We start from the raw sequence: 27,556 nt of genomic DNA on the forward strand, positions 1-27,556 counted from the left end.
TGAAATATTGCAATGTAAACATACTCTACCACTGTGCAATTCCACTCCATAGAAATCAAGTGTTCGTGCTATATTTATGTAGCAGGACTCTGCTTCGGATTGCTTGAGGCCACTAAAAGAGAAAGAAAAAAGATGCAGACCATAGTCAACAATAAGAGACATGAAATTACTTTTATTCCAAATGCAGAAAAAAAAAAAAAAAAAAAAGAGAATCCTACAGCTCAGTGTCTGACAAATAAACCTCATTAAATAGTGCCACAAAGCATTTAACTTGTGAAGGGCCTCCTAAACACCTCTCAAAATTGAGCAAACCACAAACAATGACATCACCTCAGCCATTCTGCACCAATATTTTTAGAAAAATCATTTTTACCTGTTTTGTTTAAAGGGGTGAAGAAACAATTCCCCTGCAAAGGCTTCTTCTACAATGAGAAGCTGTATCCCTCTACATTCTATATTGCATAGCCTCTCAGAAGAAAGTTGTTTAGAAGAAAGATTAGAAGCAGGAATCTACTCAAAAATACAGTGGGAGAGGGAGGGAGAGTATTAAAGAAGTTAAAGTTATAAAACTCACCAAGGAAGAACCATTTGAGTTTATCCATAATTAATAAGCATAAAGTCCTAAAACACATTTTCCCCTGCCACTAGATGTGAAATGTGTGCAAGACTTAAAAGGATTGTATATCACCGTTTTCTAGGAAATTTCTAAGATTCTGTGAGATGCTTGCTTTCAAAGAGAACAACTCAAACATCCCCATGTCTAATAAACCGATTTTATAACTTCATGGAAGGGCTCCATGGAATCTACTAGTAGCTTTAAAAAACAAAGAATCCAGAAGTAATCCCTACCTAGATAGTTACCCCATGCAGCCTACTAATTATTCACCTGAGAGGACTGAAGTGCAGCTAAACAAGATCCACCTACTTATGATAAAAAGGTAGTTGCTTCCCACAAATTGTAGAGCCAGGAAGTTTTTCTCTGTTGAGAACTGATCCGACAACAGCCCACTAACCCAGAGCCTGCTGTAGCCTACTGCCATCATGCTGTGCCTGCTAGGATCCTGGCCTTGCAGTGCAGACCAACGCTTCAGGCACTACAGCATGTTAGAGTAAACTGTCAGAACAGAGACCAACTCATTATTATCTATACGCATCTAAGCAGGATGGTATCTGATGTCTTTTCTATCATAGCTACAACTCAGTGCAGGTAAAAGAATTTTTCTGAAACTAAAGACATAAGATTATGTTAATCAAATGTAACTTAAACCAAAAACTTGTAAGAAAAACATGTAACATTATATTAAGTTAGAACTCCAGATAGAAAGGCACTCTGTATAAAGCAGTAATTCCTCCCCCCTCCTTTATTTTTTAAAGGAAGCTTTACCTCAAAAGATGGAAATCTATTACTTCAAGTTACTTATCCATCCTCTTAAATCTCAGACCATCATACTAATCTTCCCTGAAACTGCCACTCTAAGAAATATTACATTATGCTCCATAAAGCCAATTAGAAAGACTGGAAGTGATCCTGAGCCAGAAAGCCATTGCCAGAAGCACGGCTTGAAAATGTCACAATATCAGAATAAAGACTACAGGTAAAATAAGCCTCTTGCAGAGGAACTGGTTACTCAGACCTACATCTACACTGACTACTGCACCTTGATTTCAAAAAATAAAAATAGAAAAATAGCAAAAGACACAAGGTCAGTTTACGTCAAAAAGGCTGAGGGGGAAAAACCAACATAATGGCTACTCTGGGTGCTTAAGTTAAAAAATAAAAATTAAAAAAATAATAAAAATAAAAAACCCAAACCACATACAGAATAAAAATTCACTCTACGGAGTTATGAACACAGAAGGAATATTTCTGAAGCTTTACCAGTTTGATATGAAACCAGCTGCTTTCCCAACAGTTACTGCACACTGAAGTGTCTCACATAAACTTGATCATAGAACTACCTTCCCAAATCTGGCAAAATACTAAATTCAGTTTGAAAATACAGCAAAGCTAGAATGAATATGAAGCAATATGGCTCCTCAAATCTGTATTGCATTCCAGCAATTATGACCTTTTAATTTTTCTCCACGAAAGTTTCCCAAAGGATGAATATGAAAGAATGAAAAAGAACAGATGCTCATAGGGCTGGCTTTGCAACCCTGCAGTCTAAGGATGATAAATTATATGGGATAATAATTTTCAGATATTACACGTGGCCTATTGCAAATACTAGCAACTCACTTCAGATCCGTAGGAATTTCATTTCAAAACACCGTTCTCAGTGAGATGAGGAAAAACCGTAATATGACTCAAATCATAAGATGAGAAACTTTCCATTTCATATTTCCTTCTTCGAAGGCCCAGTGAACACCATAATCATTCTCGTCAAATATGTTACTGGCACGGGCTTAATCAGAAAAAAAGTCTCAAATATCAGTATTCACGATACATGCCAAAGGAAGATGTAACAAACACTGCTAGAATACACAAAAATTGTCTGCCTCTCCCTGCACTCAGAAATAAATAGTCCTGAAAACCAAAGTTTTTTAAAAGGCTTTAAGTGAATAAAGAAACATTTTTGCTAATGCAGCTTATTCAAGTATTATTATTTGCAACTTTAATTCCATAACCTACGTGAATAGAGTGCTTAAAATAGAGCACTTAGACTTCATCATCATGATGGCTTCAATCTACCAAAAAACATTCAATAAAAGCATCAGCTTCACTGAAAGTTCCCAGAAAGGAAAACGCTTTCCGACATCCTCAACCACACCTTCATGTAGGGCAATGGTAATCTCTAGCCTGTTCTCTGCAGGACATAATCGGACATACCTTTGGCTATGACAGCACTAAGGTCATGACTACAACCTACCCACTCAAAGACTCCTCAGAATCTTCCCTCGGTGGTCTCCAAGTCAACTTCTTCCCAAAGACAACCAGATTTATTCATTCCTGTCTACCAGTTCCTCACTAAAGACTTCTGAGCCTTTTGGAAACTGAATTAATTGTGAAGAAACAGAAGCCTCAGATATTGTGTTCCAGCAGATGAACGGCTCGGAAAGCAGTCCCCATTAGTACCTATGCTAAAGGAACAGCTGCTGCATGAGTTCAGTGGTTATTGCCATTTTATCCCCATAACTGACAACAGCATGCATGCTCTGGACTAGGCTAGGCAGCACTTGTGAAGTTCAGAACTACTCACTATACCTCACTAACTCCACCAGTGGTAAAGAAACGAGGAAGTGGTGAGAGTATTGGAAAAAAAAAGTAATATTAGGGGTTGGGGAAATATTTCAGGGCAGAAAACAAGAAATCAAAGAAACTGGGAGGATGGGAAACTAGCTCTGCTGCAATAAAGGACAGAGTATGAGTCTTAAGAGATTCAGATTTTATTTGCTCAAATGTAAGCGGCAATTTCTTAGGTTAACGTATTTGCATGCAGCATGTAGGTATCTGATCGACACTTCTAATTCTAAATCTGCAGTTTTACAAGGAACAAAACAGCAGGGTTAGCAAGAGTAATTAGCAGTAGACTTCAACTGGAACAAACAATTGCAGCCTTTATATTACAATCAGGAGTAAAAGCACTAAGTTATTGAGTATTGGTCTTCCCCCTGCCACCATATTCCCTCCATACGTGGATAAAAAAACCTGTACAATTTCAGAAATGGGCCTTTTCACCAAGGGCCCTTGATCCAAAAAGCCTCAAACATCTAGTACAGTGTTCTAGATAGTTACCATTAACAATGTATAATGTTAACTGATCTACTTGCATGTAACTAGAAATTTATTTAAAAGTTTTAACACATTGGCATCACACTCTGAAAAATATGTATTTTGCACCTATGTTCTAAAAAACAAGTACTTTGTTTAATAGAAGTTATACAAAATAAAACCACTAAAAACTTGAATCTTCCTTTTTGCACACTCCCCACCATCCCACCCCACTCCCCCTTTTTTAACTTTATTTTTAAGAACTCATGGGGCATGAGAGAATTACAAGTTAATAATGTTACCTGTGTTGCTCATGTAGAGATTCTACTTTGGCAAGAAAATCTTTGTTCTGCTCTGGTATAAAATTGTAATTGGACAGATATCCTGAACGATGTACTGAAGCATTGTAGTCGCCAAGTTGTGCTGTTAGAAAACAAGAAACATACATACAAAGTTTCCATAGTTAATTACAATTTAGAAGAAATCCCTCCTCCTTGTTAAAATATAACAAAATATGCATGCATATGGGGAAAAGCAAGAACTACAAATTATTTCCCAATGGACAAGCAATATTGAACACTGCAATATTTTATGACATCACTAGAAATGTTTTTGTTTGTTTGTTTGTTTTTTTCCCAAATATGCTTACTGTAATCTCAGGCACTGAAAAGTTAAGTACTTGCTCATATAACCACAGTTTTGCATCACACAACCTGTAAAAACACTACACAGGCAACACGTGCCACGTTGGCACAGACAACCAACACTATAACATTAGAGGGAAGCAAATTGCTTCAGTAAGACAAACGAAATTACAGTGAAATATCTTTAACTATAACAGATTAGAAGTCTTTAACAAGATCTGTCACTTAAAAAGCATCTATTCTTTAGACTGCGAAGCAAATCCTGTTCAGACTAACTACTGTGGCTCTGCCCTAACAATTCAACTGTTAATCCTGCCACACCTGAACACAAATTATTTAACACAGCATGAGAAATAACTCCTGATTTAGACATAATTTTACCAAGCTACTACCAAAAGTAAATACATCTACAGCCAAATAAACTAAAAAACCAACGATCCTTAACAACTTGATCCCTTCAATAATGATACCAAATAGTGTATATTTTGAAATAGTTACTAGATAAAACCTAATTCTTATCCACAGTTGGTGAAACTGAAAACAAATGGAAGTACAAAAGACTGCAAATCTATAGTCTCAGTCCATACAAGTTTTCTTTAAATATTAGGTCAGCATTATTTTATATCCTGGAAGATACACAGAAACATTCACAAACCCTTTACGTGTTATGAAGATGGAAGGTTTGGGGCAAGAGGGCAGTTGATTCAAATGAAGTTCCTAACTGGCACAGATACACCTACTTTCAATTAAGCAAGTAAATTAAAACCTGTACTTCATTGGAACTGTACTACTTTCACAAAATACTTCAGAGATTAAATCCCAAAATGATGGAATATTTAAGCAAATCCCTAGAACTTGTACTGAGGTCTGCTTTTTATTTTTTATTTTTTTGCTTAGGAGCATGAAGTTTTTATTACAAAGCAATAAGCTTCAAAGAAGTTATTTGTATGATGTATAAAGTAGCACAAGAGAAAGTATTTGTGTCGACTGCAAATACTCCAGCATGGCAGGTTGCAACCAAATCAAAGAACAAACATTTAGAAACAATGCTATCACCACTATTTTCCCAGAAAAAGACAAAGTATAGAAGACTGATTTAAATGATTCAGGCTAGAGAGAAAACAAAAGCTGTGTACTTCAGAAATAACTTAATGGTACAATAACCATGGAGTATCTGCAATGCAGGGTATAACAAATATTTGTTACTTGCTTATCCAAAAAGCATGACAAAGTGAACCACCATGATAAAAAACAGTTTCTAAGCAAATACAGTCGGAAACTAATAGAGCTGCACACATAGTTGTCAGCATGGAGTATTTAAATAAAAATTGGAATGATAAACATTAACTAATATATTTTGAATACAGATGTTCCTGCAGTGCTTTGACTTTTTTTTAAAAGGTAGCCTGAATTTTAAATTATCAGAATGGCTGGCAAAAGAGTAAATATTTACTATTAGAACTAAAACACGTAATTGAATAGTGTTGTCAAATAATGCACTTCAGAAGAAGAAGAAAAAATGAAACAAGAAAACAAGCCAGAAGAGCCAGAAGTATAACAAGAAGCTAAAATAATTTTAGGAATACCTACATATCTACAGAAATCCAAGTTTCTACCAAGAACAAGGCTATGACTATGAAACAACAGAAAACTTCATACAAAGTAGGCACATTAGTAACAGCGGAAAAACAAAACACAATTCTGGATGACAGTAGTCGACTGAAGACTTTTTACCTTTATTAGCCATTAACATAACTCATCTTTTCTAAGAAACATACTTTTTTAATGTTGTTCTGGTGACAGAGCTTTGTTGCAGTCGGTTTGAATTACATCCTTGTCAATGGGAAGAGACCAGATTGCCAACAATTAGACAACGCAATTGTCCACTTCACTTATTTTTATTAGGTAAGAATATTTTTACTGTAATTTTACCTTCTCTAAAGAGGGCAACTGTTGTTCCTTCACTGGTTATGATGTAGGGCTTTCTTCCTCATCTTCCCAATATGGAGGTTGCTCTGGTCTTTTTTCCTCTTCCTCCTAGCTATCTGAGGTTATGGCAACAAGGGGAGCAGGTCAGAGTACTACTTCCTTCTCCAGCTCCCCAGCCAACTGTCACAGTTGAAGAGAAACTATAAATGCTGATTAGTAGACATCTTGGAAGAGTAATGTTCTTGTGCAGGATTTTAGTTATCCAAACAGAAAAAAAAATATCTTAGGGCATATCAAGACCTCAGCAGGAAGAAAAAGCCTTGATGTTTCTAGCTCTTTAATGGATTTCTCCAGAAGATATGGGGTGGGATGTTGTTAGTAAAGACCTTTCCAATCAGTTTCTCCTGACATATAGCTTCTGCTCTGATCACACAGGCCAGCAGCAGCAGATAAAACTGATTCAATGAGGATAAAAGTAACTTCTTTTTTTTTTTTCCTCCAAACATTTCCCCATTCTAATAATCCATTGCTCTTTAATTATCATAACCAGGTAAAATTAAAGAAAATTGAACCAAGGAGGAATTAAAAAAATCAGTTACTTTACTATCAGTTTCTTGTATTTTTGAGTTGTGTAATTTAATATAAAAAGTTTTAAAGAAGGCAACATGATGAAGCCATTCATTTAGAAGTTGGTATTCAATTAAGAAGTATTTCTTCTATAGCTCTCAGTAAAAGGATAATGAAGTACCATGCAATAATTTTCCTTGGGTGAAGTCCCACATTGATCTGCTCAAGCAGCAGTTGTGTAAGCTCTCGATACAGTATCAATTTATGAATGCTTGATAAACAATAAGTCTTGAGCTCAAACATGTTGACACTGGATATGAATCGGGTATGCTAGTGCAGCCTAAACAAGTCATGTTTTCTTCACTTTTTACAAAGAATTTTCTCAGAACAATGTGCAAGGGTATATATTTTTGTCTCTTGACAGCAAAAAGACTTTTTTCTGCAGGAAAACATCAAAGAAAAAGGCTACTTCAAGTGTGGCTGGGGGGAGGGGGGCTGTACACATTTTGGTAAGACTCAGATACAGAAACGATGACAGGCAAGTGATAAGTGTGAGACTGGAGACTCAAAACTGAACTGGAAAGGCCCTGAGCAACCTGAGATGACTTTGAAGAAGCCTCTTCCAAGATGAATCTTTCTGGGGTTTTACTTACATGAAGTTATTTTTGACACACGAGCCTTCTTCTCCGTGGCCAAGATAACTATTTCCTTGCTTCTGGTTTTAAAAGTTAATTTGTTGTTGAATGCTACCAGCACCAAAATACTGAGTTCAGTTTGGGCCTGTTCTTTATTTTCACAAAGATGTCAGGCAGCCCCACAAAGCACAGTAGTAGAAAAGATAAGCTGTTAGCTTTGTGTAATTTAAATAGGAAATAGAAAACGGTCTCCATTTATCTGATATCCTTACAGGTGCAAAAGACAAGTCAGTCTCCGATTCTAGAAAGTTTCCTTATTAACAATAACAAAAACACTTGTGGACAAAGTAATAGCACCAAAACCTATTTATGCATATGGATGCTCCAAATAACTATGGACACAAGAAGGCTGATGTATGAATGCTTCATTTACTAAGCATGATGTGGAATCAGTCATAGATAATACAAACATTTTTGTCCAAAGGAATGCCTTCAGAAGCTAGTCCCTGAAAACAGCTTTAGTGTCAACATTCTGAAGACCTGAGAAGTATATCTGAAAATGATTAAGTAGTTTTGCACTGAGTTTGTAACTTTTTGCAGGGTTGAATATTTTAAGTTTCATGAATAAAGTGAACTGAATTGCCTGGTTTTAAAAGAGGATAATTACATAAGCAGATTGAGTTCCCAGTGGATCCAAAAATAACCAAATAATGGGACAAGTTTAGAATATGAGTTATATAGGAAAAGCAGTTGCTCATGATGTTGAAGGAGTGGCATGAAAGGAAGTTTAAGTCAAAAGTTAAATTAGTAAACTTTTTACAAAGGAATGAAAATCATCAGGTAATAAAATTGCAGTGCAGGATTAAAATATAGTTAGGGCCACATCACTAGTCTTCATATGAGGATGGCAATAATGTGATGAAATGAGTGTGAAACATAATATTGAAGGCTGATGACAAATTTATCTTCATGAGGACACTGAGGTACAGAAAGAAAAGATGCATCCTCATCTCCACAGTTCAAGCAGTATAGACTTTGCTAGCTGCTGTTGAGAAGTAGTAACTACTAGTTATGGAAATGGTTCTGGAATCCGCAATAAAATTACACCAGAGTTCAGTTTTGAAGAACCAACATAAGAATGGAAACACTTATTAAAAATAATAATTAAAAGGAGCATTGAAATGATTAATGTAGATGCAGATTGAATACCATATTGATACCACATTGAAAACAGTTATCAGAAGAAGACAACAAAAATGAGTAAAAAATCTTAAGTGGATGTTAAGAAAATCAAAACTGTTTCAACAAAAGAAACCTGTAACTAGATAAGGACAAGAATGTGAACTCTTAACTCAGAGAACCACTAAGTAAGCAAGCATGAATTCCCCATTGGGCAAGAAGAGCTAGCTAATACATAGATAAAACCAACTTGTTTTGCTGATGATGACTGTAAATTGTTGCGGAATACACTTATGGAAGCTGGTCACTTTGTGGTGAGATGGGAAGAGAAATTAGATATTAATAAAAGTACAGAAACATTTGTAGAAATAAATGGCAACTATACATACACAATGGTGGTCTCAAAGTTATCTATTCATTAACGCTCCAGAAAGAAAAATGAGTCGTAAACATTGTGATGCATTTTATTTAAATAAATAAATAAATAAGATAATCAGATGCTGAAAACTCAGACAAAAGTTGAAAAGCACGGGAAATAAGAATAAAGCTGAAAATGAGTTCTAGTGAGTTGTTATTTCTAAATCTTAAATACAAAATGTACTTCAGAAACCATACAGTCACAATCAGAAACAGTGTTGAGAAGAGCAAACAATATCCAAAGTACGAGGAATATTTCTCTTGAAAAACTGTGGGGGTAGGGGCAAAGTTTATAAAATACTTATGAAAAGGAATAATTATCAGTGCTCCCAAAACACTAAGAGGATTTGTGGAACTAATACACCTTAAAACTCCACTGATCAGTCACATGTTGTGCCTCACAATTCACTACAACTCATTATCATGGGCATAACAGCACACCACATGGACCTTGATCCTTGGTAACTGTTCTATTCCCCTATTCCCCTTTTTAGTTATGTTACACAGAAGTGCTTATTAATAGGTTCATCTACCTTAGAAATACAGACGAAATAGTACCTAGTCTACAAGGCGCTGTAAAAAGTCAGCTCCTTCAGCCACAGTATCAGCCAGTATCCCAGTCTGGGATTCTCCACTCCAGAGATTACAGCACTGTACTTCAATGTTTTAAATGCTACAGATTCAAACAGTTATTTGCAGCATAGTGGAAGAACCTCAGACAAACAACACATGAAGTAATTATCTTCTGAAGTGTGCTCTGTATTGCTTATCACAACTGTAAAACATAATTAAGAACAATCCAGAACAGCAGGAAAGCTGCTGTTGTATGAAAGCTGCCAGCAAGCCCCAAACCAGCAATTTAGACCACAGAGAACCATGTGGAAGAAAATGGGCAGGTATTTCAATTCATCTCTCCAAGCAGGATTCTAGTATTAGGGGTTTCACCACCTCCACAGATAACACGCTGGCACTGTTGAAGACAAGCAATATAGGGCATGATAAAAGTCTCCTGTGATTAAATACCATTGCTGCAGAGTTCAGAAGAATGGGCAGGCCACACAAACATCTGGTAAATAACTTCAAACACTGGAAATTCAAGTCAAAGTTCTCTATATTTATCAAATCTGATTTTGGTTCCAAAGCCAAAGGGCTACAGGTACCCTGTGGTAGCAGGAACCTTGACTGACCTTTGAACAAATCCACCAGCTTACACGATGTCCTTCAGAACATTATTTCCCTTCAAAACAAAACAAAACAAAACAAACAAAAAAAAAAGGCAAGAACCAAGCACAAAATTTAGTTGCCCTATATTTTCCAGCCTGCCTCCTCTTATGAGGCAGACAGGATCTCAGCCTTTGGCCAATGCTTGCTGGAGTTCTCCGAACTGTAAGAAACTCTTACCTCCTGAGGAACCTGCATGCTAAGTTCAGCTTTCCTAAAATCCTCACCCTTGCCTGCTGTCTTTTTCTTCCAAGAGGCTGAAGTCCACTTAAATCTCAAGCAACCCATCAACCCCTTCCCAAGTAAATTCAGGAAGATAGACAGCGGTGTGCTGCAGACCTCCAAGCACAGCTGAGAAGGGAACCATATCACAGGAGATAAGACAAATACTCCTTAGAAGAAGAAAAATGAAAAGAGTCACAATGAATCACTGAACAACTGATGCTCAGGAAAAAGAAAGCTTAGAAGTATTCATAACATTTCATGTTGGTTTTGCAGCTGGGTTTTAGATTCAAGTCCCATACCAGCAAAGGACTAACACACAAGCGAGCAAAAACTTCAGCCAAATCCATGGGACCTCTTGCATACTTGTAGTTAGGCACATTTAGATAGTCTCTTGGAAATGGGAACTTATTACAGGCAGGAACAGAAAGTAAGTGTAGCTAAATCAGCTACATGACATAAAATTAAAAGGGACACGATACACATGTATTATTTAATTTTATAGGCTATACAACATTCCCATTTTACAGTGGTAGAAAACAAGGGGTACAATCTCTCATTAAATTGTTATTTTAATAGAGGAGCATGCTTCAGTCTCAGAAAGTTTGAAGTTATTTGAAATGCACCTTAGTAAGCTCTCATTAAAAAGAATTTCAAAACTCACTGATAGTTTAATATTCATAAATGTATCAGAAACAAACTTATACTTACAAGTGTCCAAACTGAATTGGTAATTAAGTTGAGTCACATGCTATTTAACTGGACACACTATTCACACACATTTGTATTCCCCTGTAAATTAGCACCATCAGACAACACAGGGTGTGTCATGAAGGTAAAGATTACCACGACAGAGTTTTCTTTAATTTTAGAACTGTAGTACAAGACCGAAACATCCCTTCAATGAGCAATGGAGATAATGAGCACCCTAACAGCACAGCAGCCATCACCATCAAGTATCTGCTTGCAAAACTCAAAAGAAGCCTGTGAAGGTCAACCATACAACTGCCATATGTACAGATTATAGTTAAATTCAAGAGCAGAAATATCAAATGTCAGGCTTCATGCACAGTGAAAGACATCAATTTCAACCCTCCCCCTAGTGACAACTGCTCCACCTTTTAAATAAGCATAAAGTTATCAAAGAGCTGTGAGCTCTCCCTCTGCATACAATGGAAGTTAAAGGAAACAGCAGCCTGAAAAACACCAAGAAGCTGCATTAACAGCAAACAGCTCAGGTAAAACCACCCATGGCAACTTCGGACAATTGCTTTTTAACAAGCAGATACCTCCTAACCAAAAACTTAAACTCTCCTTAAAAAGTATCACTAGATATTAACATACTAGTATGCTTCCACAACCTTTACTGATCTTCTGTCATTCTGCTTTCATAAAACTAACTGCATCATTAGGTTTTAAAAGCACTGAAAAGGGAGCTCTCATAAAACCGAAGGGAAACAGGAATTACTTTGTCATTTGGGGTATGCTACCCATGGCATAACTCATTTTGAAAATCAATCACAAGTTCAGAATGAACAGAAGTATCTGCACTCTTCAGTGTACCTTTTCATTTTCTTGCTTTAGCACAACCGTGTTGCCAATGCTGTACTTAGCATCTTCGAGTGTTTCACTGTTCCACTGCCCTACTGTGTTCCACAGACACAGGAGTACGTAGACATTCTCTTTTGCAACAAAACTAGGACAATAGCCTACCATGGAAAACATGTTCTGGCTTCAACTGTTCTTATTAGTTTTGAATGTGGTTAAAGGCCCATTTAATAGAAGGATGAAAAATGCAATGAACATAAAAGTGGATTGTTCACAGTCACTTAGGATTTTCAGAGAGACCCACGTTTGCCACTCTCTACACTTTCTCCTTAGAAAACTGAATTTTAATTTTTTAGTTTCATGCCTTCTCATCATCATTTCTGTGGACATTGCTAATGTCAAAGTAATTATACAACTATTCTACTATGCTTGCTCGAAAATCTTTTTTTTTAGTGCAAAAATAAAATATTTTTATTTTTCTAATGTTACCCGTAGAACTTCTTTTTGCTAGCAGCAGGCAGACGACAAGGATGTGAATTACTGAAAGCAGAGTCACCTTCACATATTGCAAACTGCCAGTTTTTACATATCTAACAAATCAGTATTTCCTGAAAAAACATTACGTAAGAATATTTGAGTTTCTTAATCACAGTAATCAATTTACCTTCCCCTTAACTATTCTCTAGATGATCTCTTATTTCCCTGGAATGCTTTCCTGTAGTTACTGTAACAAACACTAAGCTTCATTTTGTTTCCAATGGCAATGAAAATGTGCTTTTTTTTTTTTTTTTCGGTTGTCAGCAGTACACATTCTACAAGCACACAGATATAAGAACACCGTTATTGTTGTTTATTTGTGTGTTGTTTTTTTTTTTTTTTTGACAGACACAATAAGTACACTTTTTCTATGTATAATATCTGAAGGTTGTCATTAGTAACTTTCCCCTCCTCTACAAGTGCCACAAAGCATCATCTGTAGCATTTTTGACATTCCACACCAGCAGAGAAGGGAAGAAATCTTCCCTTAGTTTTCACTGCAGAACAGCAGAGAAGGTGGTTGGTCAATTACTTTTATTAACAAAAGAAAGATCATTACTTACACTGTACTGCATACGATGCCAGGACAACAGCAGAATTAAGGGGGCATGACAACCTGCAAAGGGGGGAAATATTTTCATTTAGACAAACAGTATAAATGCAAATGTTAATGACATCTTTGCAATTAGTTCAGTACGTAAGGGCTTGTTTATTGTCAAAGGGTGTCTGATTTTTTTTCTTACAGAGATTGATTGTCAAAGCAAAGTAAGACTGAACATTACAGGCTAGCTGGGTAAAAGCTTTTTTAAGCAAATGGATGTACCTAGTCCTAAAATGACATATCCTTGCTAGATGTGTATTCTGGAAACAAAAGAAGGGATTTTTATGGGTCTCTGCACATTATTTTAATAGCTGCCGTCTGGTATATTTAAAACTAGACACAAACACTAAAATTAGCCAAAATGCCAGTATACATGGCAAGCTCTGATATAACATGCAAAAGTGACTCCATAACCAACACCTACTACGAAATCCTAAAGGCAATTTAGGATTGCTGATAACCTGGACCTTCTCGTTTTTTTTTTTTTAATTTACAAGCACACAAAAATCACACGCCAAAGAACCACTGGGTATATATCTTCACACTATATGGGAAAGATACCCCAAGACCAGGAGAAACAGTAAGAAACAGTAGTATGAACTGCCCTTTGCTATTCCCTTCCTATTACTGCAGCAGACAGCAGGTTCCTCATGTTTAGAATACTGTCTAGCACACCATGCTTTGCAGAAAGAGGGTGTCTTAAGCAGACGCTGTATGCGCAGAAACACCATCTCCTACAGCTCATTCACAACAGACTCCTAAACTATTCTTAATAATTGAGCTGTGCAAAAATTTGCAGTGTTTCCAAGCAACTGATTTTTTTAAAAGCAGTATTTCATGATGTACATTTTTATAGCAACAACAGATACCATCAAAAAAAAAGCTAGTTTTATTGGTTTTGATTTTCAACAGAATTACAGAAAAGTTTAAGATTCTTATTACCTTCCTTCCACAATGTCTGTCTTCAGTTGTAAGAAGAATAAGTGCCTAGGAAATATTTTTGGGGAAAAAGATTTAATTTTCATATTTAAAAAGTATGGTTTAAATGGTTCCAAGTATTAATTTTATTTTATTGTGGGGTAGGTTTACTTGCAAATTATACGAACAGATTAATAAAGCTTAGCGGCATTTACAAATACGTCATCACACACCCACTCTCTTCTCACAACGGTTTTGAAAGATCTTTGACAGTCATTACCACAACCCAAGGACCAAAGTATTAATGGCATAATGAACACTGCAAAATATAAACAATTACAGAACCAGTCTCCCTTTTCTCACAGGAGCATCCAACTTGGATGTAACTTCTTTAAAAAAATAAATAAATCTGCGATAGTCTATCTTGGGACTATTTTTAATGATCAAGGGAGGATGTGACATTCCTCAAGCAGCATATGCTGACAAAAGCTCTTAAACAGTTTAGTCTTTCTCATATTAGGGTGTTTGACAAAATTACTTGATGGCAGTATTGGAGTGCTGGGACTGAAGAATCACACAGAGCAAGCCTTGGAATAAGTTTAGTTTACAACTGCAGAACAGCTTACAGCCGCATGATTAACAAAAACCGAAACAGGTCAATACTTCAGTTCTCTGTAAGAAAACCTTTTAAAATGCTGTACTATTTATATTCTTGAGGCACTGAAATTAGCTATTAAAATTTAGACAAACAATGAAAACGTTACAAAAATGCCAGATGAGTGGGAGCCTCTGAATTCTAAATTCTAAATCCTGTGCACTGAACAAAACAAGTATTTCAAGTCTTTTGACACATTAATTGAAAATTACTTATAATTCACGTACCCCACCGCTCCCAAAACTCAGATTAAAAAAGAAAATGTTGAAGGTCTGCTATAAACTGAACCATTATGAATCTTTGTATGTTACAAGTAATGGGCGCACTAGAAAGCAAGGACTGTTATCTGCTCTTCCTGAAACAAAATAAACAACGCCCTCTCACACCCTTGGAATTAAATCTGCCAAGTGTGTTCAGAACTGACTCAGTGCTAATACAAAAAAAAAAATTAACAGACTTCAGGCATGCAGACAGCTTAATCATTGAACTTCCCCATTTTTTAATCATTGTGTCTGGTTAATTAAGGGATCAGAAAAGGAGGAAAACAATATGCAGCAATAAAGAGTTCAAAAAAGAATCCAATGTGCAAATAAAATAACTGACATCTCTGTAACTGGCTTATACTTCTACCTGTATTTTGGAATTGCAGGCTGCCTATAGCAGAAACCCTTCATTACAATCATCACATCAAGCTGCTAATTCAAAACACATTTAATACAAAGAATTATATGAGGTTATATTACATAATAAACTGTAGTTTGCCAGACGGTGGAGGTGGAAGGGAAGGCTTTACACATACTTAGTTTATAGAAGCAAACATCAAACAGACATTACCTGGTTTGTTCTTGCTGAAGTGTGTTAGGATCAGGTATAAAAAACCTTACGCGAAAACGAAGGGTGCAGGGAAAACCTCCTAAAATATTTCAGAAGACCAAATCAATTTTGTCTTTAAAAAAAGATATACCCAAGGTCTAATGTCTAGATTTATAGAAAAGTTATATGAATAACCACATAAAAATCTCCTGTGTTTTTCTTGTGGTTTACTTTGTGAAAAGTCTTTCCTGATTCCCCACACCAACTATGAAAAGAAAATATTCTTAAGGATTATGATGCTTTCATTTAAAGTACTTAGTGCATGCTACTTTACATAAAAAGCACTATTTAGCTTTACATAAAAAGCACTAGCTTTTTTTTAGCTACTTTACATAAAAAGCACTATTGCTGCTTTGGTCTAATAGCTATTAGAAAAGGAAAAGGCAGCAGCATATATGAAGAGTCTCAACCAGGATAATTCTATCTTAATAATAGAAATATAAAGTAACATAACTTCACCCTGTTAACTTCATGTGTTTTTATTTGAATTTCTACACAATCTCCAGAATACAGTAGAAACAAAAGAGCTCAAAGACAGCTCAAGTTTTCCAACACAAACTGGGACACTGTCCTACTACTCCATGTTCTCTAGGCTGCTGTCTGGGCATTACCATACCGGCTGACCTGTCCTTAAGCTCTCCTTCCTCTTGGTAAGCATTCTGTACTACTTAAAACTGTTTATAAATGAAGCATGCATGAAAATGCATGAGCAACGCATGCATTTGGAAGCACATTTTTTGTTGGTGTTGGTGTTTTTTTTTCCTTTCTCTTTTTTGCATAAAATTATTATTTTTTTTTAATTCTACTTGAAACAATAAATTGGCTACACATCCCTCAACAAAACCCCTCCCTCTTTCTTATCTTCCATGTAGGGATGAATTTACTGGCCACAAATTGGCTACTGCTTTTATAGCCATGATGTCCAACAGTGCTCAGAAGTGAGGTGTAGACACTGACAGTTAGTGACCTGTCATGTCTTAATAACTCAGAGAGCACTAAGAAATGCAGAAAGCTCTGCTGAAAAGACTGGCAGAGATAAGACTTGTTCTAAAAGACAATCTACCATCTGGATGCACTAATTAACAGCAACTGTATTTATTCTATTCATAAGAACATAAAAAAGCTGAACTACACAGCTACAGTCGAGATATAAAAATAGATCTTACCTTTCAACTGTTTCCTAATAGGTTTGTTTGGTTCAAGCCACCGCTGTGAAATGAAAAACTATTAGATGGATTAAAAATATTTACAAACAATTGGTGTTTATTTTTATATATGTGTGTATGTATATATATGCACATATATATACACACACATTTAGTATTTACTATACTTACAGGTGAATCTACTGACGTTTCATTTTGCTGTAAACCAAAATATTCTTTCTCTGTCACGCCCAGCTGGTTATAGGTCATATCCAACAAAATCTGACCAGTGTCTTGTTTCTGAAAACAAGAAAAGTTTAGAAGTGAAACTCTACAACACTTAAACACCGTAACATACAATTAATTTAAATAAGTTTTATTAAAAAATAAATAACTTGTGAATAAAGATACCTGCTAATTCATTGGTTCAAAGTTTCTCAGCAATATAAGAACTTTAATTGATAAAAGTCTTTTTTTTTTTTTTTTTTTTTTTTTTTAAAAAAAAAAAAAAAAGAGACGTTCTTTCCAAAATACATTAGGTACCAGGAATCCCATAATATGAATTGACATGAACTCAGGTCCTTGAGGTCGGCTCTGCGACTGCCTTTTATGCAGACCACCTCTGCTCCATCAGCCCTTAGGAGCAATACCCTTTCTCTGGAGCTGTACCCTGCAATCCTGGCTTGCAGCCACACGGGGCTGCTGTGGCCCCTGATGTCACCATCACAGCAGCTTTTCCGTTTCCACATCAGCTTTCAGAAGGGAAAGTTTGTATACATCAGAATGGGGAAAAAAAACGTAGGAGAAAGCTGTATTCCAGCCATGAGATCCTGGACGTCATTAGCCTGAATTCCCACTCACCCTGCTACCGTTATGCCACCCCAGACACCCATCCCGTGGGGTATTTGCAGAAGAACTGGTGTAACTGGAGAATTCTGCACGACACCCAGATGCACAGGCACAGGGTATTTTCCCTGAAATTACATTAGCATACCTCCACACCACTGCAGTGTGGAATAGAGATTAACCAGCTTACGTCAAAGCACACCGCTAATCAACGAACGCTGTTAACACAAATAGACAATACACAAAACCCCTGAACAAAACTGCAATCTTAAAGATGCTAACATGTAACACGTTTGGCAATGCTGCAATGCATTTTCAGTGTAGTTCTTTATGTACTACGCTGCTGGACAGAAGGAAACCCAGGACAGCCTGTTTGGTATCCTGTCTATACAAAAGATTATAGACATATATATATATATATTTATATTCTTCTTGAATTTTCTGAGTCCTATTCTTAAAATCAGAAATAAGCTGCACACATGCACAAAAATAACATCAGAGGAAAATTCTTCAGGCTGCGACACAAGCACTTTGTTTAAGAAACCAAAGGACTTGATGCTTATGCATTCATACATACTTACGCACCACATCTTTGTGGATGGCCCCAGGCTTATTCAGCATGTAAGAGTGCTCATTTAAGCCAAAAACACAATATTTTATTAAATTCTCTTTGTTTAGACCTTGTTTATTATACAACACTCAAGCCCTGCTCACTCAGAAGACAGATTTATCTGCTTTTTGATGGTTTGGGCTTTTTTTTTTTCCCTTTTTCTTTTTCTCTCCCCTTTTTACACAGGGCACCAAAGCACTGTAATAAAGTGCTTTAAATACTAGCATATTCCATAGTCTCCCCTTATTTCATAAAAACGTTATTTCTATTTAGAATATAGGAACAGACCACCAAAAATTCAAGCACAGGACACACTTTACTACCTTATTTTGGAGTACTGAACATTACCTTACACTTACTACTGCTAGAGCAGAGCTCACTAGCTCCGTTGGGATCTGAATGCTCACTATTTCTACACCAGACTCCAGACAAAAGGTAAGGAAGGTATCAGGAAAACAACTACTGTCCTATGAAAAGCTGTGCCTAATTTTCTGAGCAAAGTCCCATAAGAAGAAACCAGTGTAGGCAACATGTAGCTGTTGTGTGTATGAGACTACCTTTTTCACCTCCATCAGTCTCCCATCTTGCTGAACTTCTGCAGCAAACAGCGGAAGCCCTGCAATAACTGCAAGTCAAACCAAGTCAGTGACTCTGTGCTGACATCAAATGCAGCTCTGTCCTCTCTCCCTTTTCCCAAGCTGCACACTCCCAACTCCCCACTTTCTAATGTCCCATGAGAAATTCAAATCACAGCACCAATCAAAACATATTTTTTTTTTTCCTGGAATAGCATACATAGACTTAAACCCAGAATAAAAATTGTGGCATCTCATTCCATATTCATTTCATCTATGTTCATTTACCTGGGATTTTTTTTCCTTTTATTTTTTTCCCCTTTTGCTTACAAGAAGAACGTTAAAAACTATCAAATGGCACCACATGACACCTGCACAACTCTGCAGCATGACTTCACATCTCTGGAGCGCATTTCTGACACTGAGCAAACCTATAAATTGATGGTTATTCTGTGACCAAAAGCAGTCATTACTTGGGATGACACATACACTTGAATCAAAAGAGTTCAGAAATCTTGGGTTTTGTTACAAGCAGGGCAGGAGAAGACTACCATGGGCAGACCACTGCTAATTTTCTCTGTAAACTCAAACACTTCTGATTCCCGTTCCTCAGAAAACCATTACCTCCTAGTTCCTTTCTCATTTTTAACTCGTCTGGTTCTTCAACACGATTCAAATGCCTTCCTCTTTTCTATCCCCACCTTCTCACAGTGGTACACCTCTTCTCCTGTGCCACACATGAAATACTAAGCACTCTTACTGCTTCCCTATAAAAACAAGTAAGCTCTCTGTTTCTCTATTCTGAATCCGAAACCCACCTGCACAGCATTAACAGCAGCAGCCAGTACTAGTTTCCTCAACCTACCTAGCATTCCCTCCTCCTCCTCTTCCTCTCCATTGTCTTTCATAAGCAATCCTCAACACCACTTTTCTGTAGCTCCAATCCCTGGTATCAAAAGCACAATTTTTCTTCCACAGTGCCTAGATGAAGCACCCACTCCTGAAATCTAAGCCAAGTACAAGAAGTCACTTTCAACTGTTAAAACCGTCTCCAATTGTCAAAATTCCTGCATCTGAAGGTTTTTATTTTTCCTGAACAAAACCTATATTTACACAGCTTTAGCTTTGTTTTAGGAAACAGATGAATTATTTTTCAGCCTATATACCTAAAAGTAACCACACAGCTCATGCTGCATTATTTTCAGTCTATTTTGCACATTAACAATTTTCAGATCTGAGTATAAAGTGAGGCAGGCTAAGTATGTCACATCACTGCTTCTGAATTTTGACATTCATTCCAATAGATGGTCCAAAGCCACATCATACTCTATAAAGCATCAAGTGCTTTAGATCATAAAATAGTTTTACCCCTCTCCTCCATGGGCAGAGGACAAAACAACACAAACACCACTCGACTAAACTGGATATTAGGACCAAGTTCTTAACCCTACGAATCATTACAGCAAGTAGTTAAGACATTAATAAAGCTCTTCCCCTCCTACAAAAAGGTAAAATCTTATGCATGTTTCACACTTGAGTACTGTTACAACAACACAAGATCCTGAGATGGTTTCTTGTTTCTGCTCTGAAAGAAGTTTCCATTTATTTAATCTTTCTGACATTCACCAATCCTTATTCTGGTGTTAAAAGTTTTGCATTAACCACCTCATAACTACATTTTATTCAGTCCATTTCAATCTGTTCTGAAACCTATTTCACCTCATGCTGGACAGGTCAAAATTAATATTTAAAGATTATACCTGTTACAGTCTGCCTGTGCCACAACATGAATTCCCTAAATACAGCTGGAAATTATTAGCCAACTTCAAATCTCGTAGCTTACTAAAAATTCAAGAGAAAGAACCCCTTCATTATTTTTTGACTTTAAGTACTGCCTAGCAGCTTGTATGATCAAAGATTCACTGTCCTAAGAACTGCATAAACATCGTGTAAATGAAGACTCAGCTCTTTGGAGTGGAAGGGTAAATACACAAATCATCCTTTTCAGTTTGTTACCTTCCATAGACTAACCTGTACAAAGCAACACCTTCAGAGGACAGTGCAACACACCTCCCTGTTTCCTTTGCAAGAGCTTTGCCCCACTTTCTGGCAATGACAATCTCACAATTAAGCACCTCCTATGCTTTTGCAAATTCAGTCTCACTTCAGACAATGCCCACTGTTCCTCACGTGTTGTTTAAGGTCATCCTTTATGTAGGCCTTTAACACTCATCCACTACTAACAGCCTGGGTCCTTTGGTCCCTATATGACTAAGAGCTTGAACAAAGTCCTAAACTTTTTTTCCAGTGTCCACACTGATTTTACACACTGCTAGTTTATTTGCTCTTCTGCTAACAATGCCCTTTCCTCTTGCTGGAAATTATTTACTCACCTGATGCCCTTATTCAGGGCATGCAAGATTTTGTTTAGCTAAAATAAGCAGAACAGCCTGTTCTTTCCTCAGGTCCCGACTTCTGCAGAGCATCCTAGTCGTCCCTTCCATGCCTGCCCAAGCTGAAACTTGCCTTTTTTGTCTGCTCGTGGATCTGCACATGACTTTCCATGGAGGCTGGCCCCAATGCCAAGACTAACACTGATAATACTTCCTCGATGTTGGCTCAAAGCTCCTGCCTGATGCGCAGGAGCACTCACCTTTTTCACAGCCACAACAGAAGTATTTATGTCTACAAACTACCAATGTTCTCCTCCTCTGTTGTTTACAACTGAAAACTAAGTTTGAACAAACAAAAAAATAAAACAGCCCACATTAAATACTTCTCAGGAAAGCTATTACTTTATACCACTGATTTTTCCCACTGCATTACTCGTTTTTCATGGTAACCTGCCTACTACATCATACTATTTTCTGTTTGTTTGTTGGGTCGGGCTGGTTTTTAAATAAGGTCTCAAACCTTACTTTTTTGGGTTACTGAAAAAATCTAATGGCAACATGATAAAGAAATTTGTCAATCGATAACTCCACTGGTAATGTCCTTATACAGCTCAACATCTCTCTTTTCAGCAGGAACTACTGGCACCTTTTGAGCCAACTCCTTGCCCATCCCATAACACTGCTTGATTCCCTAACTACAGCTCAGTATTTTCCTTTATAAAGGTCACACAAAATAAGTTATCTAAGCCCACAGAGCATTGAGTCACTGCACTTTCTTTGTCTCAAAAATGATTTTGTTTGTTAAACACATATGAGGTTTGTTGTACCAGATCTAACTTTGGAAATACCTCCCCTGCACAAATTCTTTCCTTCAACATTTATTATGAAGTCAGGCACCCTGAAGGGATCAGACTAACAAGCCTGCAGTAGGTCAGATCACTTTCTTACTGTCCTCAAAGTCATCAAGTTTCATACTGTCTTATTGTTTTCCAGACACAGAGTAGCCTGATCTGCTTCAGCATAAAACTAAATATTTGTTGCTAGCCTGAGGTTTCATACAGCAACTCTTTCAATATGCAAGGCTGCAGATTAGCACCAACCTCTCCTGTGTTATCAAGCAATGGAAGTAGGAAAAGTTAGCAATGAAGATGCTACACATCTGTATCGCTGCAGTTTAGTATGAGCGGTTAAAATTTTAATTCATTCCCACAACCAAAAAGAACCTTTAAGAGAACCTCTGCTCATTATTTTAAACATATCAATAGTAATTGTTGGTGATAACTGTAATAGTCGTGTTCCTTCTCAAAATATTAAAAGAAGGAACTTGATTGGGATGGTACAGAAAAAACACCAATCCTTACTGTTTGAATTTCAAGTCATAGGACTTCTAGTTATTACAACCAAATCACTGTATTTGTAGAAGAAAACCCTACTTCTAGAAGGAAGCCAAGCAGCTTAAAAGCAAAAATCACAGGCACTAAAAACATAAGCATCAACTGTGCTTCAGAAAGATAATACAATACAGAGATTATTTGACACTATGTTTTAGCCTTTCCCAAAAGTCAGTTTGCTGGAAATTGAGACGCATAGCTCCCAAGTAGTCATTCCTGATAAATGAGTCAAAGTAGAGCAATAATGGAAAATTCCTGTATGTTTACACCAAAAGTTGCAAACAGATCTGCGTTATTGCTCAATATATACCTATTTATCACACCCAAACATGGTATGTGAGCACAGTCTGTATGTATTAGAATGACAAATAACATTTTCCTCATGTGAAGACAGTCATAAGTTCAGAGACAATTGAATTAACCTTATCACAAAATTCAAACACATGGCATTTATTTGAAAGCTTCAAGAAAATGTGAATAGAATCAAATACAACATTCCATGTGAAGTGCAGCCAAGCCTTGGTCTCAAATATTTCCAAATTTTAGCGTACATACACCTTCTATTCCTTGGGTGGACTTTGGACATTTTCCATCTAAATACTGAAACACATGAGGGAGGAAAGACAAGACAGGCCATTTCAGCCTGGCAGAATTAACATACAACTTCTATTTGGAATGCAAGCAAAGAAGCAAAATGCGTCTGTCTAAGTTCAGTGTGAACTTTCTTGATAAAGATGACCTAAGAACAGTACATACCACAAGTTATATTAACTTTTTGTGACACCATCAATATAAATTTCTTGTTCACCAAGTATAAGCTCCTTTAAATAAAAACAATGAACAACAAAAGCTATCATTTAACTACTGTGCCAAAGCCAAAATATTAGAGAAAAAAAAAAAAAGGTTCTCTTGAAATTAAATCTTCCATTTCAGCTGGCCAAGCTAACAACATTCTTTAATATAAGAGCTTAATTAGAACAAACTCAAAGATATCAAATTAAGCAACTATCCTGAGGTTTTTCAGTAATCAAAGTCCCTCGGGATATTTACACAAGCAAAAACTATCTTCCTCCTTGGACTGCCCCATTTTAGGATGGCTGGATTTTGTTCACATTGTTACAGGTACAACCAACCATCTGGAAAAGTCCCATGTAGCAGAATGATAGAGACACCTATAGCAATGATTTGGAAAGTTTTCTAAGCCCATGCAGTTTACCAACAAAGTTTGAGGAAATTCAACTGTGGGGGCTCAATAAACATCCCGTTGCTACAGAATGAAGAGGAAAAAGTCAGCTCTCTATTCTCCCTGTTCTCCAGAAGGTTAGAGTATCGATACATTAACTTCCCTACTAGTTCAAAATTTCAAAATACATAAATTCTTTTTTTCAGTGTGCAAATAGGTTGACTGTTTAGACTATTAAATTTAATACAAAGGTGACAGATTCAAATTCACTTCAAATTCATTATTTGGCATTTGTTCAGTGCCAGCGAGACATTAGAAATTGCAACCTCAAAATACTTATTTGCTTAAAGCAAGTTACTTCTTACCTTTGATTTTTTTTTTTTTGATGCTTATTCCTCTCTATAATACTTTTATGCCTTTGAAAGAAATCCTCTTGCAGTAAGAATTCTGTGTTCAGATAACTGCTACGTGACAAAGCAACGTTCAGTATTTTTCAGTTTCTTGTCATTAGAATTGGAGGAGTCTTTAATTCACTTAGACTATTACATGAAAGAAAGCCAAGATTTCTTAGGCTTTAGACTTAGATAGTCTGCTTTTCCCCATTCACTTTCCACTACTTGTAGTGGAAACGTACCTAAACCTACAAATGCAAGGCGTACTTATGTGTTTGCGAATATTATCCTAATATTCATACATTGACACATGTATGTTAATACATCCAAACTCGGAGCTTTCAAAAATCACTATGAGGTACGCCTAGCCCACAGACTAGCCCTGAAAATTTCACAGCCTTTGTTTTTTACTGATATACTGAAGTGCTTTGCTCACAGACATAAAACCGAATGGTGTTGGCTGTGAAAACAACAACACACACACACAAACTTCATGAAGCTGAATTTGTCTGTTAATATAAGCAGAACTCAAATAAGAGTTTCCAGCAGCTGGCTTCCAGTCCTTTTCAGAGCTGGACTTTGTGACACAATCAGACAGCAGCAAAGCCTGCCCTGAGGCAGGCCTCAAGGTCAGGTAATCAGGAAGGGCAGGCCTGACAGATGAGCGCAGCCTCCCACGGAGCTGGAAGGGGAGCTCAGTACTGCGAGGGCATTAATCTCTGTGAAACCTCATCCTTGCACTAACACACAACATAGCGAGGTAGCCACACTCCTCGCTTCTTTGCGATGAAGGGTCCTGTGCTGCCCTCAGGGCAGCTCAGCATTACAGCAGCAGGGAAGGAGGCCATTCTGACTCCTGGATCGAGGAGACAACCAGCAGGGACACCCTGCGGCTACGCTCGCGGCAGGGAGATGAATTAGCTGGGTCCAGAGGTTCATAACAGTTTTGATCTTTTGTACAGAATTCACTGCTTAGAGGATGAAATGAGAAGCACAAAGTTCAGGTGCACGGTGCTAGATTTCATCAGGCCAAGAGCTAAATCTAAAGCTCTGTCAATACTTGCAGGGAAGAGTATACTACTATCAAAAGGTTTTAATTCCTCATTTTTCAAAGGTCCTTGTACATGGGTCTGGGGGATGAGAAATTTATGCTAGCTCTAGTCACAAGTGACAGACATGGCAATTTTAAAGGGCATGCTGGAAATGAACAACGAAAATTTTCTATTAGTGTGCTGCTCCTTCTCTTATATTCCTACCTCCCCCCAGCATCCTACTCCCCACTGTTAGCTACCTCATATTACATTTATATATATATATACACACACACACATATAAATGTTCATGTACACCTACATATACATTTTACATATAAATCTACGTGTATATATATAACATACAGATATATTTATATGCTTATCTATATAAAATATATACTAAAATATTAAACTAATTCTGCGTGTGTTGGAATGTAAACTATTAGAAGGAAAATATTTTTTTTTGGCTAGCAAATTAATTTTCTTTCAATAAATACCCAGACAAAATTCAGAAACAAAATCAGTCTGCAAAGTGAATTATAACACCACTTTGGAAAATACAGTTTTCAAATGAGGCTTTGAGACTCCTGTAGGAATTCATGCCATAATTTAGAGAAACGCAGCGATGGAGTGTCCTCATAAAAACTCCCTTACTTCTCAAACTGGGTAAACTGGACAAAGAAAGCATCATACATGCAAGCTCACGCTATACTTTAATTCATTCAGTTTTCCTGCATTGTCAAATAATTCTACTGAAAACTGATTGAAGAGTTAAAGTATTTCCTTTGTTTTCATCTAAAAATGAAATAACACCTTTAGTCATTAATAAGTAAATATTAGTAAATTATAAGGAAATATCAATAAATATTTACAAAATAAAATAATGTTCTATCCGTATAACCGCATTATATTAGCTGTTTTCCCAATACAGATATTCCAGTAAAATTCTGTAGCACAAACTTGTCTCAACAGTTGGACTCGATCTTTTTAAGTCCCTTCCAATTCAACTACTCTACATTAAGTTCTATAAGCCCGTCCAAAATTTCCAACATCCTCCATCCCTTTCCCACTCTGTTCCCCTAAAAAATAAACTGATTTTAAAAAAAAACACATTGAAGCACAACCGATTGACCTGTCCTACTAAGCCATGCTGTCTTCACTACTTGCATCATCTTTGTATTTCAGAAAGCATGTACTGACCTCACTATGTTAATTTACACAGTCTCCTTTTAGCATTATCACTCCTTTGATGACAGAAAAGAAGTAGTACATCCAAATTTGGGATTCCCCTTTAGATACAAATTACTTATTCATAGCTGATCATAAGCATTTTATCTGCTTCTCAGTGATTCCTACACCATGTAGGAGACCGTTTTCCAGACACAATCTGCTTGATGTGATTTTATGACTCTTCAGTCAGTTGACTTTAGAGAAAATTAAAACATTGCTTCATAAATCTATTTCATAACCAGTAACTCTGCAATTTTGAAGATACACTTTCAACATCTTACAGAAATCCCATACCTCAGGGTCCCACAATTCATCAGCTTTCAAACAAATCAGATCTTCAGCTCTCAAACAAATACTTATGGATTTTAAAAATATGTAGTTTTCCAAACTTACATTGACTTTGAAGCTTTGTATTGAGCCATCCAAAAAGTGAACGTTACAGGTTATCTCTGATCGGGTTTTCTCTTTTGGTAGTTCTGATGCTCGTATGTTATTTATCCTCCCACCTAAGGCTCGTAAACGGGAGTTCATAACTATTGCTGAATAACCTATAAAACAAAAAATACATTTAATAACAGTTCTTATAATTCACTAATATTTCATCAATATTCTTCTGAGAAACCCACAACAACATGAAGGCCTAATAACACCCCCAATACTTAGAGTAACAGAGGCTTCTTATAAAAAAAAAATTTTTTTTTAATTGCAAAATTAGCAGTTTGTAAACCATAACATACATAAATATAGAGTGACTTCCATGCTTCAAATCTAACAAGCTTAACAATCACAGGTAACCACTGCAAAGTATACTTAGTTTAGGCATGGAGTGTTGTCTTAGTTTGAATTAATTAGGGGGGAAAAAAAAAAAAAGCACCTACTATAAAACAGATAGGCAACGTTAAGGAAAATTTCTGCCATCTGTACCTAGTAAATTCATCGCCCCTGTATAGTCTCCTACGTATTTCTATACTTACCACACAAGTTTTACTACAGGAAAACAATTCTTTCTATTCTAAATTCTAACTCTTGATTTAATGCAGATCACATTCTGTCAAATAGCATTTTGTTACAGGAACACACATACAGGCCATATGTATGG

At 36.6% G+C, this 27,556-nt stretch overlaps 1 protein-coding gene across 5 annotated transcripts in view; it reads right to left on the reverse strand.

Moving 5' to 3' along the window:
* Positions 1 to 27,556, reverse strand: part of PTPN3 (protein tyrosine phosphatase non-receptor type 3) — a 123,110-nt gene that overhangs the window by 66,272 nt on the left and 29,282 nt on the right. For 2 of the 5 annotated variants that reach the window (XM_035317783.1, XM_035317784.1), the window contains exons 2-9: positions 26,851 to 27,005; positions 16,996 to 17,103; positions 16,825 to 16,882; positions 15,620 to 15,698; positions 14,155 to 14,199; positions 13,175 to 13,227; positions 4,015 to 4,135; positions 25 to 112 (exon numbers count right to left, since the gene is read on the reverse strand). In XM_035317783.1, the coding sequence (XP_035173674.1) occupies positions 25 to 112; positions 4,015 to 4,135; positions 13,175 to 13,227; positions 14,155 to 14,199; positions 15,620 to 15,698; positions 16,825 to 16,882; positions 16,996 to 17,103; positions 26,851 to 26,988 (690 nt within the window). In that variant the 5' untranslated portion in view covers positions 26,989 to 27,005. Of the gene's footprint in view, positions 1 to 24; positions 113 to 4,014; positions 4,136 to 6,288; positions 6,417 to 13,174; positions 13,228 to 14,154; positions 14,200 to 15,619; positions 15,699 to 16,824; positions 16,883 to 16,995; positions 17,104 to 26,850; positions 27,008 to 27,556 lie in introns of those variants that run through there. The other 3 variants (XM_035317782.1, XM_035317781.1, XM_035317785.1) reach the window with 3 other exon arrangements.

The sequence above is a fragment of the Oxyura jamaicensis genome, chromosome 2, assembly GCF_011077185.1.
Source record: "Oxyura jamaicensis isolate SHBP4307 breed ruddy duck chromosome 2, BPBGC_Ojam_1.0, whole genome shotgun sequence".
Taxonomy (NCBI): domain Eukaryota; kingdom Metazoa; phylum Chordata; class Aves; order Anseriformes; family Anatidae; genus Oxyura; species Oxyura jamaicensis.